Below are 13,573 nucleotides of genomic sequence, written 5' to 3' on the forward strand. Positions count from 1 at the left end.
TACAAACTGCTGGATAGTTCATGAACTATAGTAACCGGAGCTCAGACACTGGCCTGTGCTGGTAAAAACCAGTTTGAACTAATTAATTTATGTGACAAGACAAGGGAGAGATCACAGGAATAGAGCCTTATTTGGACACGGTGTGATACCGGGGTCTTTGGGCCTGGGCCAATAAGGAGAAGATACGAATGAGGTGAGCTGGCCTAAGCCAACCGGAACGAGACAGTAAAGTTTGAAGAGATAAGAAAGAGAATAAGTATAGAGAATCTCAGGCATAAAACCAGCGAGAAACTCCAGAGACCAACCATCGCGGAAGTGGAAGACCCTGCGTGAGCAATGCGGCGACAACGTAAAAGAGAGAGAGAACGGAACGCCTGGCCAGCGTCAGCTCTCGCCTTTTTCGGGTATTATCCTTTGTTTTCTGTGACTAGGTCAGGGAAAGTTCAGAGGAACCTAGTGGGTGTGCTTATCGATTCTAGCTAGCTTTGTTATTAACTGTATAACCCAGTTTGAGTTGCATGCTTTTGTCCAACCAAGTGTATAAGCCTTATTCTTACATTGTACAACAACGTGAATAAAGTAAATTGATAGTTAAAGAAAGGACTGAGTTTCCTCCTCTTTGTACTAAGCCATTAACTGTAGTCGGTGGATTAGGTGGAGGGTGGCTCTCCTGTAACCCGATATCCTAAACACCCAGCCTGAGCCTGAATTAAGAGGACTTAGTCCCACGTGACGGCCAGGATCAAGTGGATGAAGGGAATAAAGGGGTCAAGGGGGAGTTGACTCCGTGCCACGGTTTACAGGATGGTGGCCCTTGCAGTTATATGGCAGTGTTTATATGTGTCCTCTGTCTGTGTTTTGGGGTTACGTACAGGGGTCAGAAGCCATGACTTCAGAGGATACTCCTTGTCCCCCAGAATCCAATCATGAAGGCGCTTGGGTGGCCTAAAGAGCTGAGGCAATTGGGACTGTCTAAGGATGTAGGAGCCATGGCAGCTTCCTGGAAACCTCGCACACACCTGCATGAACTGCGTCCAATGGTAACACATTACCTGAACACTGAGTGACTGTTCACAAAGGCAGCTGGCTGCTCTGAAGGAGACAGTGGTGTTGTGGTAAGATCACTAGACTAATAGTTTAGAGGCTCAGGCTAATGCCCTGGGGACATGGCTTCAAATCCATGACAGTTGGTTAATTAATCACTAAAAAAAGTCTGGAATTGAAAGATAGTTCCAGTAATAGTGCCATGAAACTATGATCAAATGGCATAAAAACCCATTTGGTCAAAAATGTCCTTTAGGGAAGGAAATCTGCGGTCCTTACCTGGTCTGGCCTACATGAGACTTGTCACGAGTTTTTTTTTAAACTAAGAGGTCTGTGTGCCTTTAAGACTGAAAAAAGGACTTTCTATGAACAGTGACTGCTGAGACTTGGTGTTTTAAGTGTACAGGCTGCAAGGCAATTTGTTTTCAAGTAACCAGAAAGATTTATGACTGTCTTGTGACTTGGATTGTTGGAGAGTTTCAGTTTCATTTTGGCAGTGTGAAAGAAGTGTATGCTGGACAAGCAGGCATGCAGTGAACTGTGGCTGTGATTTGCTGATAGACCAGAGAAAAGACCTGGTCTGTTCTGTTCTGCAACAGAAGCTTTACATTTAATGTGTGGTTTTGACCTGTCTGAAGAGAGAGAAAAGACCCAGGAAAAGAGGAGTTGCTACACTCTGTGGCAGAACACTGCTTTGGAGAAAGGAAGCCTAGTTTTTTGGGTGTGGCAGAGTCCAATGCCTCCAATTTCAAGAATCTCTGCCTTAAGAGTGAGTCCTGCTGCCATTTGTGTTTTGGGGAGATCCTGAAATCTCAAGAAAGTTTCTACTGTTAGACTGTTACTTTAAAATTTAAGTAGACCTGTTGCTAAAACTTTTTCCTGAAAAATCTGTGTAACGCCTGCTGCAGATGAATTGCCTTGTTCGCCTACTCATCCCAGACTGTTCATTAATCTCACCTGGACAGACTTCAAGTGGTATCCGACTATTCGACTCTGGGACACCTCACCGCTCCGGAAATATCCTACCAGACTGTGATAACTAATTATTTTATTATTCCTAAGAAACTGTGGCAACTTAAACAACCTTTTAAAACTGGTTAACCATTGGTTTTTGAACGTATGTGTATGCATGAGGGTTAGGAAGAATAAGAAGTTATAAAATCTTTTCATTCATATAGATTTATCTCATTATCATTTAAAACATTGTTTATTAATAAATAATTAATTTTGTTGTTGTTTCAAGAAACCTGGTTTGGCATGCTTTATTCTGGGGAATAAATAACATGTTTAATTTGGCTATTTTTTTCTGGTAGTTGGGAAACTTCACTAACATGCTGTGACCTGTAGAGTAGTGGGACTGAATTAACAGTGCATAGCTCCCGCCTTGGTCGTAACAGACTTCAGACCCACAGCAATGTGGTTGACTCTTAACTGCCCTCTGAAATTGCCCAGCAAGCCACTCAGTTGTCAAGAACAATTAGGGATGGGCAACAAATGCTGGCCTTCCCAGCGATGCCCACATCACATGTAAGAATAAAAATAGGCATTGGGTGGCCACCATTCCCCAGTGGCTTCAACTCCTGTTCCATCATTCTGCATAGCTCCGCCACCACCTCCCTGGAGAGGTGGAGTCTGCATAGGCATTGGTGCTCAGACATCTCAATGAAGCTAAGCCTCGACCAGTACACCCATTGAGCTAGGTAATGCCTTCTGCAACCAGGCTGCCCCTGTTGCCCCATGTGCCCTTTCGTCCACCTCCATTGGCTTCCTCAGGCAGCTGGATCTCCCTGGCTGCTGCAGTGCCACACCAGGTAGCTATATACCCATTTCTGGTCTACTTTCCTCCTCACTGGTGATCTGAAAACATAACATTTCAGGTCATGACCTTTTATCAGAACTGAAACGTTAACTCTTTTTCTCTCCACAGATGCTGCCTGACCTGCTGAGTATTTCCAGCATTTTCTGTCTTTGTTGCAGATTTCCAGCATCTGCAGTGTTTTGTTTTTGTCTGAAAACACTAAACCCATCACAGATAAAGCCTCCATTGCCTTGAGCCTTCGAGGAAACTTTGCACTGCCTCCAGTGGTTGCTTAGGACCTGGGTGACACCTTTCCAGCAGCAGCAAAACACTGGCCCCACCCTCTGCAGAGCCTCCAAATGTGATAGCTTGGCTCAGTTGAGGACATGCGGTGCAGACCAGTACACAGATCTTCCATTTATCCTCACAACTGTGCTGCCACTGGTAACTCGCCTTGTTGCAGTAGGTGGGTCACCGAGCCTCCTCACTTCCCATTCGCCGCTGGTAAGAATGAAATCACCTGGCAAAATCCCGCTCTATTGGCTCATTAAGGGTCTTAAGTGTCTGCCCGCCTCCAATCCGTCAGCCAGTGATCCACCACGCTGGCCACTTTTGGAAAAATGGTCCGACGGCAGGATGACATCGGGGAGCCTGCCTGACGCGGGCAGATGCTATTTTACCACCCTCCCTCCACCTCCATTCCCGTCTCCACGGTGCCGGTAAAATCCTGACCAATATGACAAATAAGAATGTTGAAATTAAGAATGATCCTTTCATTTCTCTATTTTAAAACCCATTGATGGTTAGTTTCATTCTGTAAAGGAAGATCCTGATCGTTATGCTCATTGCTATGTTATTGTATCCCTGAAAGAGGACACCCTCTTAGAAAAAGGGCTTCCTACAAGGAGATGTCTTCTTTGAAAGGGCTCCTCTTTGGGAAGTGCCATGGAGAGAGGGGACCTGGTGATGATGATGTAAAGATTGTTCGCCATGTGAGGGCAACAACAGTAAGGACATTTCAGTGGAATAAATTGCATGTAGCTACAGCAGACAAAATGTCAAAGTAAATAAATCCATATGTCAGGTAAAAAATAAATTTGAGTTGTTTTAATTAGGTCAGCAGTAAATGATACATTCAATCATGAAAAGTCTGCACAATGTTACACATTAAAATAAGAGCCTTATTGCACAAAATGGGAGCTTGTTACTTTGGCAAGAACACTGAAAAGCTGCAACATTCAACAATCACACAATGCTACAAAAATGAACAAAGCTGGCTAGATATTGTCTCTCTGAGAAAAGTCTTATTTTAATTTTTTTCTAAATGAGATAAATGGAACGGAAATGTGAGACACTGGGCTGGATTTCATTTCTGGGATGGGGATCCTGACATCAGGTGCAATTCCAGGTCCTGCCCCAAGTCACATGGGGGCCTGACATCTGACACAGTTTTTGGCGAGCTGGCCAATTAGTGGCCAGGGAGTGTACTCAGCATCCAATTAAGGATGGCGGGCGGGCTCCCGAGGCAGGAGGGCCAATAGGGGGCCCTCCAGCCCTGAGAGATTGGCAGCCTTACCGTCAGAGGTGGGAGCTACCAATGCAAGTAGGAAAGAAAGAGAGATTCAAGATGTAAGCGCCTTCTAAAGACTTTTTAAAAAAGTGATATTAAAACTGGCCACAGCTGTCAGACCGCTGCTGCGCAGGGTGAACACCTCCACAGGACAGTCTGTGACCACAGCTGTGGCCATCCCGTGATCACAGCTGGAGGGGATCAGAAATGGTAGATGGAGCGAGAGGCCTCACCCAATTTTGCCGCCAGGATCCGCCTCTATCTCCCCAGGCCATGTTTCGGCCTCAGCAGTGGGGCCGCATGCCGACCGGAAAATTCTAGTCAGCATCGGCAGAGTGGCCTTAATATACCCTTAATGATGCCTAATTGGCTACCCACTACTTGCTGTGGTGGGAAACTGTGGGCCCATCCACCTCCTTGGCCATTTAACAATTCAGCCAAGTAGGGTTCAGACACTATCCTGTCAAGCCCTGGGACCTAGGTTTGAAAGCTGTCCAGACTGATGGGTGAAACTTTCACCCATTCCTGCTGGCTGGAAGAATCTTGAAGTGAAACAAGCTTGGGCAGCCGCAGACTAATGAATGTATTTCCACAAGCAAAACAAAACTTCCACACAAATTTGGCACTCTCACCGTAAAAGGCCACAAGGACAGCTGTTGTTGGGAATGGAATTTCACAGTCGTATGGTTGTCAGTGAGTCTGAAGATTAAGGCATATTATGGACTGCATTTTCCTGGCCCTGTGGTGGCGGGTTGGCAATGGGGAGGGGAGGTGCAGAAAAATAGCGGAGATCCGTGTCAGGCCGGCTCCCCGATGCATTCCTGCCAACGGGGACCTTTCCCTGGGGCGGGCAGGTAATGGGATCGGCTGTCCGCTCCATGGAGGCAGATGGTCAATTGATCTCATTAATGCCTCAATTAGGGTCGACTTAGAGAGCTCACTGGCACTTTGCCGCTGGTGGAGCAGACCCCGTCACATGCAGAGGCCGCTATCTCAATGAGTGGCAGGCCGGAGGGGCATCGGAGCCAGAGGCTCCGTGTCCCAAAGTGGGGGCTGACGGCAGGAAAGGCCCCAACCATGGTCCAAACAATGCACCTGGAGGGGTTTCCCCTCTGCTTCGAGGGGCCTAACAGCTTCGCACCTTGTAATTTTTAATATAAATATATCCTTCCAAGGGCACCTTCATGTTGAGTCGCCCTCTCGGTCCCACAATCTGCCTCAGCTGCGCCCACCTCTCCTGGTGGGGCTGCCGAGGCCCTGGAGCTGCCGGCCCCTGATTGGGCCTGCAGCATCGGGAGCCTGCCGCCATCCTTAATAAGACAGCAAGCACGGAGTTGGCCAATTAGAAGGCTGCCTCCAAGAATATTGTGCCGGGGCTGCTGACAAATGTGGGCTCAGGACCCCCATTTGGTCATGACTTCAGGGTCTTGAAACCTGTGGGAAAATCCAGCCCATACAGCCAGGGCAGTGCAGAAGGAGTTTCATTACACAACTCAACTGTGCTGTACCTACACATGGAGTGCCGAATGCAAAGAGTGCAGAAAAGTCACTTGATTCATACAATCATGGAATAAGCTCATCCTGAAAAGTAGACTGATCCAATGGAGCTTGGATGGATTTTTTAAAAAATCTCAAATAAAATTTAAATAGGAAATATGAGGAAATAGGATTAATAGTGAGGCCAGATAGCGTTACGGATCAACTTCTTGATCTCTTTGTGCAGCAGCTAAATTATGGACTCCCCTCAACCCCATTCTCCAAGGAAAAGTCAATGCTTAGGATCGGAGCTGGATGTAAAGCAGTGCAGGAAGGAGGAGTGAGGTCAGAGTGTACAACAGACTGAAGATTATAATCAGTGCGCTGACACATCTAATCTCATCGATATTCCCAACCCAGTCAATGAGACCAGCCTTGCATGAGCATTCAGACCTGTGGTTGAATGATTTGGCTGGCCCAGCAAACGCAGACATTATAAAAATGACCATTTAAATTCCTCTAAATAGGACCCAGCCATAAATAATTTGTCAACGTTAGCCCACAGCTGTCTGAAAGATTATCCAACGCATTCCGAAAAATGCGTAATCTGTTTTTCCGAAGGTTTCTGAAATTATACTGGCGGAGAGATCCACCTCCCAGACACTGGGCCGACTGCAAGGCAGAGGGGCTGTCCATGTCGAGGATGAGGGGAGAGGGGTTCTCTCATTCGAGTTACATCTTTTCAATTTTCTCCGTCCTGGTATTTTGGAACTTGTGAGAATCGTGAGCCTTTTTGGCTTTTTTCCTACAAAAGGATAAGAAAAGTAATAATATTACTGTGCTCGATCAAACGGATGAGGATGAAGTAAACCATCTGAAAACAGGGATGGATATATGTTTTAAAGAGAAAAGGCCGGAAATACTCAGCAGGTCAGGCAGCAACTGTGGAGTATGAAACAGAGTTAGTGTTTAAGGTCGATGTCCTTTCATCAGAACTGGAAAAAGCTAGAAATGTAACAGGTTTTAAGCAAGTACAGAGGCAGGGAAAGGGGGGACGGGAGGAAAGAACAAAAGGGAATGTCTGTGTTAGGGTGGACGGAGGAGAGATTAAAGGACAAAATGGATGATGGTACAAGGTAAGACGGGGTGGTAATGGGACAAATAAAGAAATGAAAGGTGTGTCTAGAGAAGCTGAAAATGTAAATGCAGAATCGTCTCGAGCAATTGCTATCTAAAGAAATGGGAGTGGTGATTATGATCCTCAATGTTGAGACCGGAAATCTATAAAGTGCCAAATTGAAAACAGGGCCCCCAACCATGTCCATCTCATTTCCCCTCCTCTGCTTCTCACTGCTTCCCCTCCTTCCTAGAACTACGATTGGGTTCCTCTTGTCCTCACCTTCCACCCCACCAGCCTCCACCGTCCTGTGCAAGTGCAGGACATGCAACATTCTTTCTTTTACCTCCTCCTTCCCACTGTCCAGAGCCCCAAACACTCCTTCCAGGTGAAACAGTAATTTACTTGTACTTCTTTCAATTTACTACACTGTATTTGTTGTTCAAGATGTGGCCTCCTCTACCTTGGGGAAACCAATGCAGATTGGGTGATCATTTTGTGGAACACCTCTGTTTAGTCCGAGATTCACCCTGAGCTTCCAGTTGCTTATCATTTTATTTCTCTACCGCACTCCCACTCTGATCCCTCTTTTCTCAGCCTCCTTCGGACAGTTATTGCATCTCCTGTGCTTGCACAGGAAGGTGCGTAAGATGGGGAGGGGTGTAATGGGTGATTCAAGAGTGGACCAGGGAGTCACAGAGGGAAAAGTGCTATCAGAATGCTGAAAAGGGAGGGGAGGGGAAGATGTGGTTGGTGGTGGCATCATACTGCAGATGGCGGAAATGGTGGAGGGTGATTCATCAAATGTAGAGGCTAGTGAGGTGAAAAGTGAGGAAATGGGGGACCCTATTGTGGTTCTGGAAGGGAGGAGAAGGGGTGAATGCAGAAGTGCAGGAAATGGGATGGACATAGTTGATGGCCCTGTCTTTCAACCAGGAATTTTACAGTCTTCCAGATTCTAATTTTAGATCATAGCTATTGCTCCCATTTTTCAGAGAACAGCTTGTTAGCAATGATTCTGCTCTTGCCATTTACACCTCCACTAGACCCATCTTTTGTTTCTTTACTTGTCCCATTACCATCCCCTAATTGCACCATCATCCCTTTTGTCCTTTAATCTCTCCTGCCTTCCGCCTTAAGACATTCCCTTTTGTTCTTTCCTCCCCTCCCCCCCTTTCCCTGCCTCTGTACTTGCTTAAAACCTGTCACATCTCTAACGTTTTCCAGTTCTGATGAAAGGTCATCGACCTGAAACATTAACTTTGTTTCTCTCGCCACAGTTGCTCCTTGGACTGGTGAGTATTTCTAACATTTTATGCTTTTATTTCATATTTCCAGCATTCACAATATTTTGCTTTTGTCTGGTTATATGCTTATACGATACTGCTCTTAAAGTAGTCAAAGCACCTAATCCAGACACCTGGTACCCGGATCTTGAAAAGAAATGGGGACTGAAACTAATGAAGGCTAAAGCAATATTTTTGCACTAAATTCTAAATAATTGGAAAGTGGCTAACCTAACTCTGTTACTTTAGAAAGAGTCAAGGGACAAGTTCCTCCACTTAACTCTTAACAGAGTTCTTCAAAGGTCAACTCACACACACTAAGACATTCTCCTTAAGCCAGCTGCATACTCATGTGGAAGCTTTTCTTTTCTTTACAGACTCCTGTGCGCTCTCCAAAACTAGCATAAGGTAGCCCATCTTTTTGATCATACATCTTTTGCCATCCCAGGAACTGATGACCTGTAGGGCCATTAAAGGCCCACCTGCATGCTGCATTTTCTTGTATGCTGGCGAATTGTATCACCATGGCAGGCCTCAGGAAATCATCACCATTTCATCAATCTCTTTATGATTATAGGCAAACGAAGCCTACAAATAGAAGCAAGTCTTTGCAAACTGAAGAGGGCACACCAGATCTCAGACCCTTGACACTCCTGGGCCAACACTACATAGTCTCCATTGGAGAGGGGAGGCATGAAGCATCTCCTTCTGCTCCAAGCCACAAAACCCCTCTTCATCCTCCAATGGCCAGTGGGTAGGAGGAATACACACACTACCTGTGTCTATTCAGGTAAACCACCCTTAATGGAAGGAAGAGGCAATTGATATTGTCATCCCTGTTTTCAAATTCCTACATAGCCTCAGTCCTTCCTCTCTCTGTAACCCCCTCCAGCCTTACAACCCTCCAAGATCTCTGCAATCCTCCAATCGTGACCTCTTATGCATCTGTGATTTCCACTGCTCCACATTGGTGGCCATGCCTTCAGCTGTCTAGCTGTTCCAGAAGCTCTGGAATTCCCTCCATAAACCTCTTCACCTATCCTCTTCCAAGACGCTACTTCAAATCTACCTTTACGTGTTTTACTATCTCCTTTTGTAGCTGAGTGTTATATTTTTGTCTGAGTACACTCCTCTGAAGCACTTGGGATATTTTACTACATACAGGAGTAACATAAATGCAAGTTGTTGAAAACTGAAATTCAAAAGAAAAATAGAACTGGCAATTCAATCCAAATGCACAATGAGTCAATGGCTGTGCAGTCTGAAAAAAAGTGCCTGCCCCAAAAAAGAGCTCTGCTAATTCATTGCAAAAGGTCAGGCAATACAGCTTGAAAAGTACTTGTAGTGGCTGCATGCCTACAGAAGTGTGTTTTGCTTCAGCTTTTAAAGGTGCTCAGTGATCCCTGCCTCGCACCTAGGCCACAATGTACAGTAATTCCCAGGGCAGCCAGCACTAACATATGACCCTATATGAATGCACCAATGAGGCTCGCTGCACTACCCCTGCAGGCCAATCAGAAAATCCAGGACCAGAGTAAAGTGGGCACAAGGTTTCTGCAGCCACTTTTTCACCCTGTTGACAGCTGGTTTTCTGCTCCCTCTGTGTAAGGCTTTCCGCTCCAGGTTTTCTGCTCCCTCCTCACTGGTTTTCCACTCCCTCTTATCTGTTTCCTCTGTGTCAGGTTTACCACTCCTTTTGGGTCCCATTTTCCACTCCCTCTGCACTGGTTTTCCAATCCCTCTGTGCTGGGTTTTCTGCTCCTTCTGCATCTGGTATGTCCCTGTGCCGCCATGAACAGATGGGGTTTTTCAATCCTGAGTAGATGTTATGCCATGATCATTTATGCCACTGATGTCGACTTCCTCCTGCACTGTGTTACTGGATTGATATCTCTATTAAAATGGCTGACTGTGAAAGCTGATATAAGTTCTATTCTGCTGCCAGTAGTCATTTCCAGACTTTGACAAAGTGGTGGGTAATTGTGGTTAATTCATGTAAAAAGAGATGGGCTTGTCGAGTACAACCGCTTTATCCTGTTGCTGATGCACCTGGTGGTTCATGTTGGGACCTCGGATGAGTCACCTGTGGAATTCAACTGATCTAACTTCCAGCCTTCTTTTGGCTAGACAAATGTCTGAAAGACACAGAATTCATCACCACACTTAAGTCTCCAAACAAATCACTGAAGGATCCACATAAGCAGAGTTCCCATACGTCGAACACAAATTGCACACCATCCCTCTCCCCGCACCCCCACCCCCCCCACCCCACCACTCCTCTCACCCCACTTAAATAAACCCAGAGAACCTTGGCAAGGGTTGGTAGGTGTCAATGCGTATTACAACCAGGTATAAAAGCATTATCATCTGTCCAACAGTGTCTGCACTTCAAAAAGGGTCATTTACGGCTATGAAGCACCTTGGGCTATCCTGAGGATGAGAAGGCTCCATATATATGCACATTTGTTTTTTCTTTCTAGTCTGGGAAACGACATTCTCCCCATTGAACTCGCCATTTGGCTGGGGCATATTCTGGGTGGAGAAGTTATTTATGAACCATTGGAGATATGTTCCAATCCGGCCATCTGTTATCTCTACACGATTAATTAACATTTCAGCAAACACAGAATTACAGCCAGCTCATAAATGTTGAATGTGATGATACTGTGTGATATTGTTCATTTATTCCCTATTGATTTATAATATACACAGGAGTAATATAGTCCGTTAGTCATCTTTTAATGTAACACTTTCCCAACACGGCAGACAGCCTTGCTAATGGCCTCATGATTAAAGTATGGCCTTGAGCTGCACTAACAGGGAAGTGTTAAGTTCAATCTATGGTTGGTAATGATTTAAAAACAAGAAATGCTGGAACCACTCAGCAGGTCTGGCAGCATCTATGGAAAGAGAAGCAGAGTTAACGCTTCGGGTCAGTGACCCTTCTTCCGAATGCTGCCAGACCTGCTGAGTGGTATCAGCATTTCTTGTTTTTATTTCAGATTTCCAGCATCCGCAGTATTTTGCTTTTATGTTGGTAATGATTTAACTGGGGCAAAAGCTCAGGAACTAGAGTTAACTTAGTGTCTCTGGGGAGGGGGTGAGGGGGAAAATATCAGTTAGGATCCCACTCCTGATCGCTATTTGGAGTGCACATCAGAGGCAGGCTCAGCTGTGATGCTCCCCGATGATTCAATAGCTCACCAGGACTCACATTTCTCAGCTCACACGTGAAGAATGGCCAAGAGACAGAGCAGGGCAGTCTGTGGTACTTTAGAACAAGCCAGTGCCACCAAGAGAAGTATAAAATCTTCCACGTGGCAGCAAATCACATGGTTCTGACAGACAGAGCAGAGGCGAAACTACAGCACTGACAGAATATACAAACCCTACCAACCAGACTTCACTGCAAATAAAAAGGACAGGGGGTGGAAGAAAAAGTGTATGAAAATAAAGATAGAACTTGCATTTAAATATTGCCTTCCACAGCCTCAGGACATCTCAAAGTGTTTTATAACCAATGAAGTGCTTGTGAAGAGTAGTCACCCATTGTAATGTGTAATGCGGCAGCCAATTCATGCACAGCAAGCTCCCACAAACAGGGATGTGATAATGATCAGATAATCCATTTTAATGATTTTTGTTTTTGGAATAAATATTGGCCAGGACACCAGGGAAAGCTGCCCTGCTCTTCTTTAAATAGTGTCATGGGATTCTTTACATCCAGAGCAGATGAGGTCTTGGCTTAACAATTCATTAAAAAAAATGATCCAGCAACAGTTCAGCACTCCCTCAGTACTGCACTCAAGTGTCAGGAATAGGATTAGAACCCATGGGCTGGATTTTGTGGAGGAGGTGGGGCTCCTGGCGCCGGGACGAAAAGGCAAGGAGAACCCTGCCTCAGCCTTTTCGTGCACCCCCACCCCAACCCCAATGGAGTGAACCTCTGATGTTTTCAAGGCTAAGGGTCCTGCATCAGAATCCCCGTCCCTTTAAAGACGGGGATCCCACCTCGAAGAGCTGCCTGTCAATCACAGGACTGGCAGCTCAGCAGTATTGGCAGCACCACCATTAGCGGTGGCCACTGTCGGTACTGCAGAGGCCTTGGACCCAGACCCAGTGCTAAGTGAGGCGAGGTTGCTGGGACCAGTCCGGAGGTACGGCGAGGGGGAGTTGGGGGTTGGACGTAAAGCCTGGGAGAGGGCATTATTTCCCAGCCAGGGCCCTCCGTAGGCCACAGATTGCCCACAGAGGAGAGACCCCCCCTCTCCCGCAAGCCTGCAGGGAGGGCACCTCGTTTTACAAGGCGCCCACCCCGTGTGGCAGAGGCATACCTTGCCACTGGTTGGATCCCAGTGGCAGCGGGAAGAGGTCCTTAAGTGGCCATTGATAGGGGCCTCAATTGGTCTCTGGGCGGGGAGGCTGTCGTTGGTCTATCTCGCCCCCTGCAAGATCGCTGGGTGACAGGGTGGCGACAGGCCCTCATCCTTCCGCCACCTGTCGCGATTTTGTGGGCCCCCCCACCTTCGATCTCGTCTCGGGGGGGGGGGTGGGAACCCATAAAATCCAGCTCCATGAGTTTCTGACTTAGAAGCAAGAGTGCTACCAACGGAGTCACAGCTGACACTATACTGGATATGTTCTAAAGCTGGGTGGAAATGTATTCTAGATCATTAAATATACTTAAAGATGCTACAGAGCTTTTTTGGACTCCTGGAGAATGTTTCAGACTTGCAACACACTCTGGACTATCTTTTATTCGTCCATGCACAAATTCTGTGATGAAATTAAACAAATTGCTTGGGGGAGGTGAACTTGTTCTTGCGTGCAGTACAAAATGAGCAATGGTGAATCAGCTGCCTGTTTTACACCCCACCTGATTTTCTTTTCCATTGCAGTTATTACTGCCAAAGGCCAACTACACCCCCTTGGAGTCTCACCATGAATATCCTTTATTGAATATAATTTGTGGCAAAGAATGTTCACTGTAGTGACTGATAATGTCCTCAGAGCTGCTTCACTCAGCTGCAGTCACTTTGTTAGAGATACAACAGAAACCCTGTTTAAAGGTGAGTTTATAGAAGTATACTTTTCTTTTTGGTGGTGGCCTCGAGCTTTTTTGCTAGTTAGGATGGAACCCAAAACACTGAGTGGAGCGAGCCTGGCACCACCATTTCTGAGAAAGGTTCGTAAACGGGCATTACACCCCTCATTAGCATATTCATGGGCCCCGGGGCTTGCTTCAGGCAGCCAATGGGGACGTCTGGAAAACCATCTTTACC

The 13,573-nt window shown here is 46.2% G+C and overlaps 1 protein-coding gene across 1 annotated transcript in view; it reads right to left on the reverse strand.

Annotated features, from left to right (window-relative positions):
• Positions 1–3,934: 3,934 nt before the first annotated feature.
• susd2 (sushi domain containing 2) overlaps positions 3,935–13,573 on the reverse strand; it is a 140,843-nt gene continuing 131,204 nt past the window's right edge. Inside the window, exon 15 of the mRNA XM_068055197.1 lies at positions 3,935–6,693. Coding sequence (XP_067911298.1) covers positions 6,621–6,693 — 73 coding nt within the window. The 3' untranslated portion in view covers positions 3,935–6,620. The remainder of the gene's footprint in view (positions 6,694–13,573) is intronic.

This window comes from Heterodontus francisci, chromosome 23 (assembly GCF_036365525.1).
Source record: "Heterodontus francisci isolate sHetFra1 chromosome 23, sHetFra1.hap1, whole genome shotgun sequence".
Taxonomy (NCBI): domain Eukaryota; kingdom Metazoa; phylum Chordata; class Chondrichthyes; order Heterodontiformes; family Heterodontidae; genus Heterodontus; species Heterodontus francisci.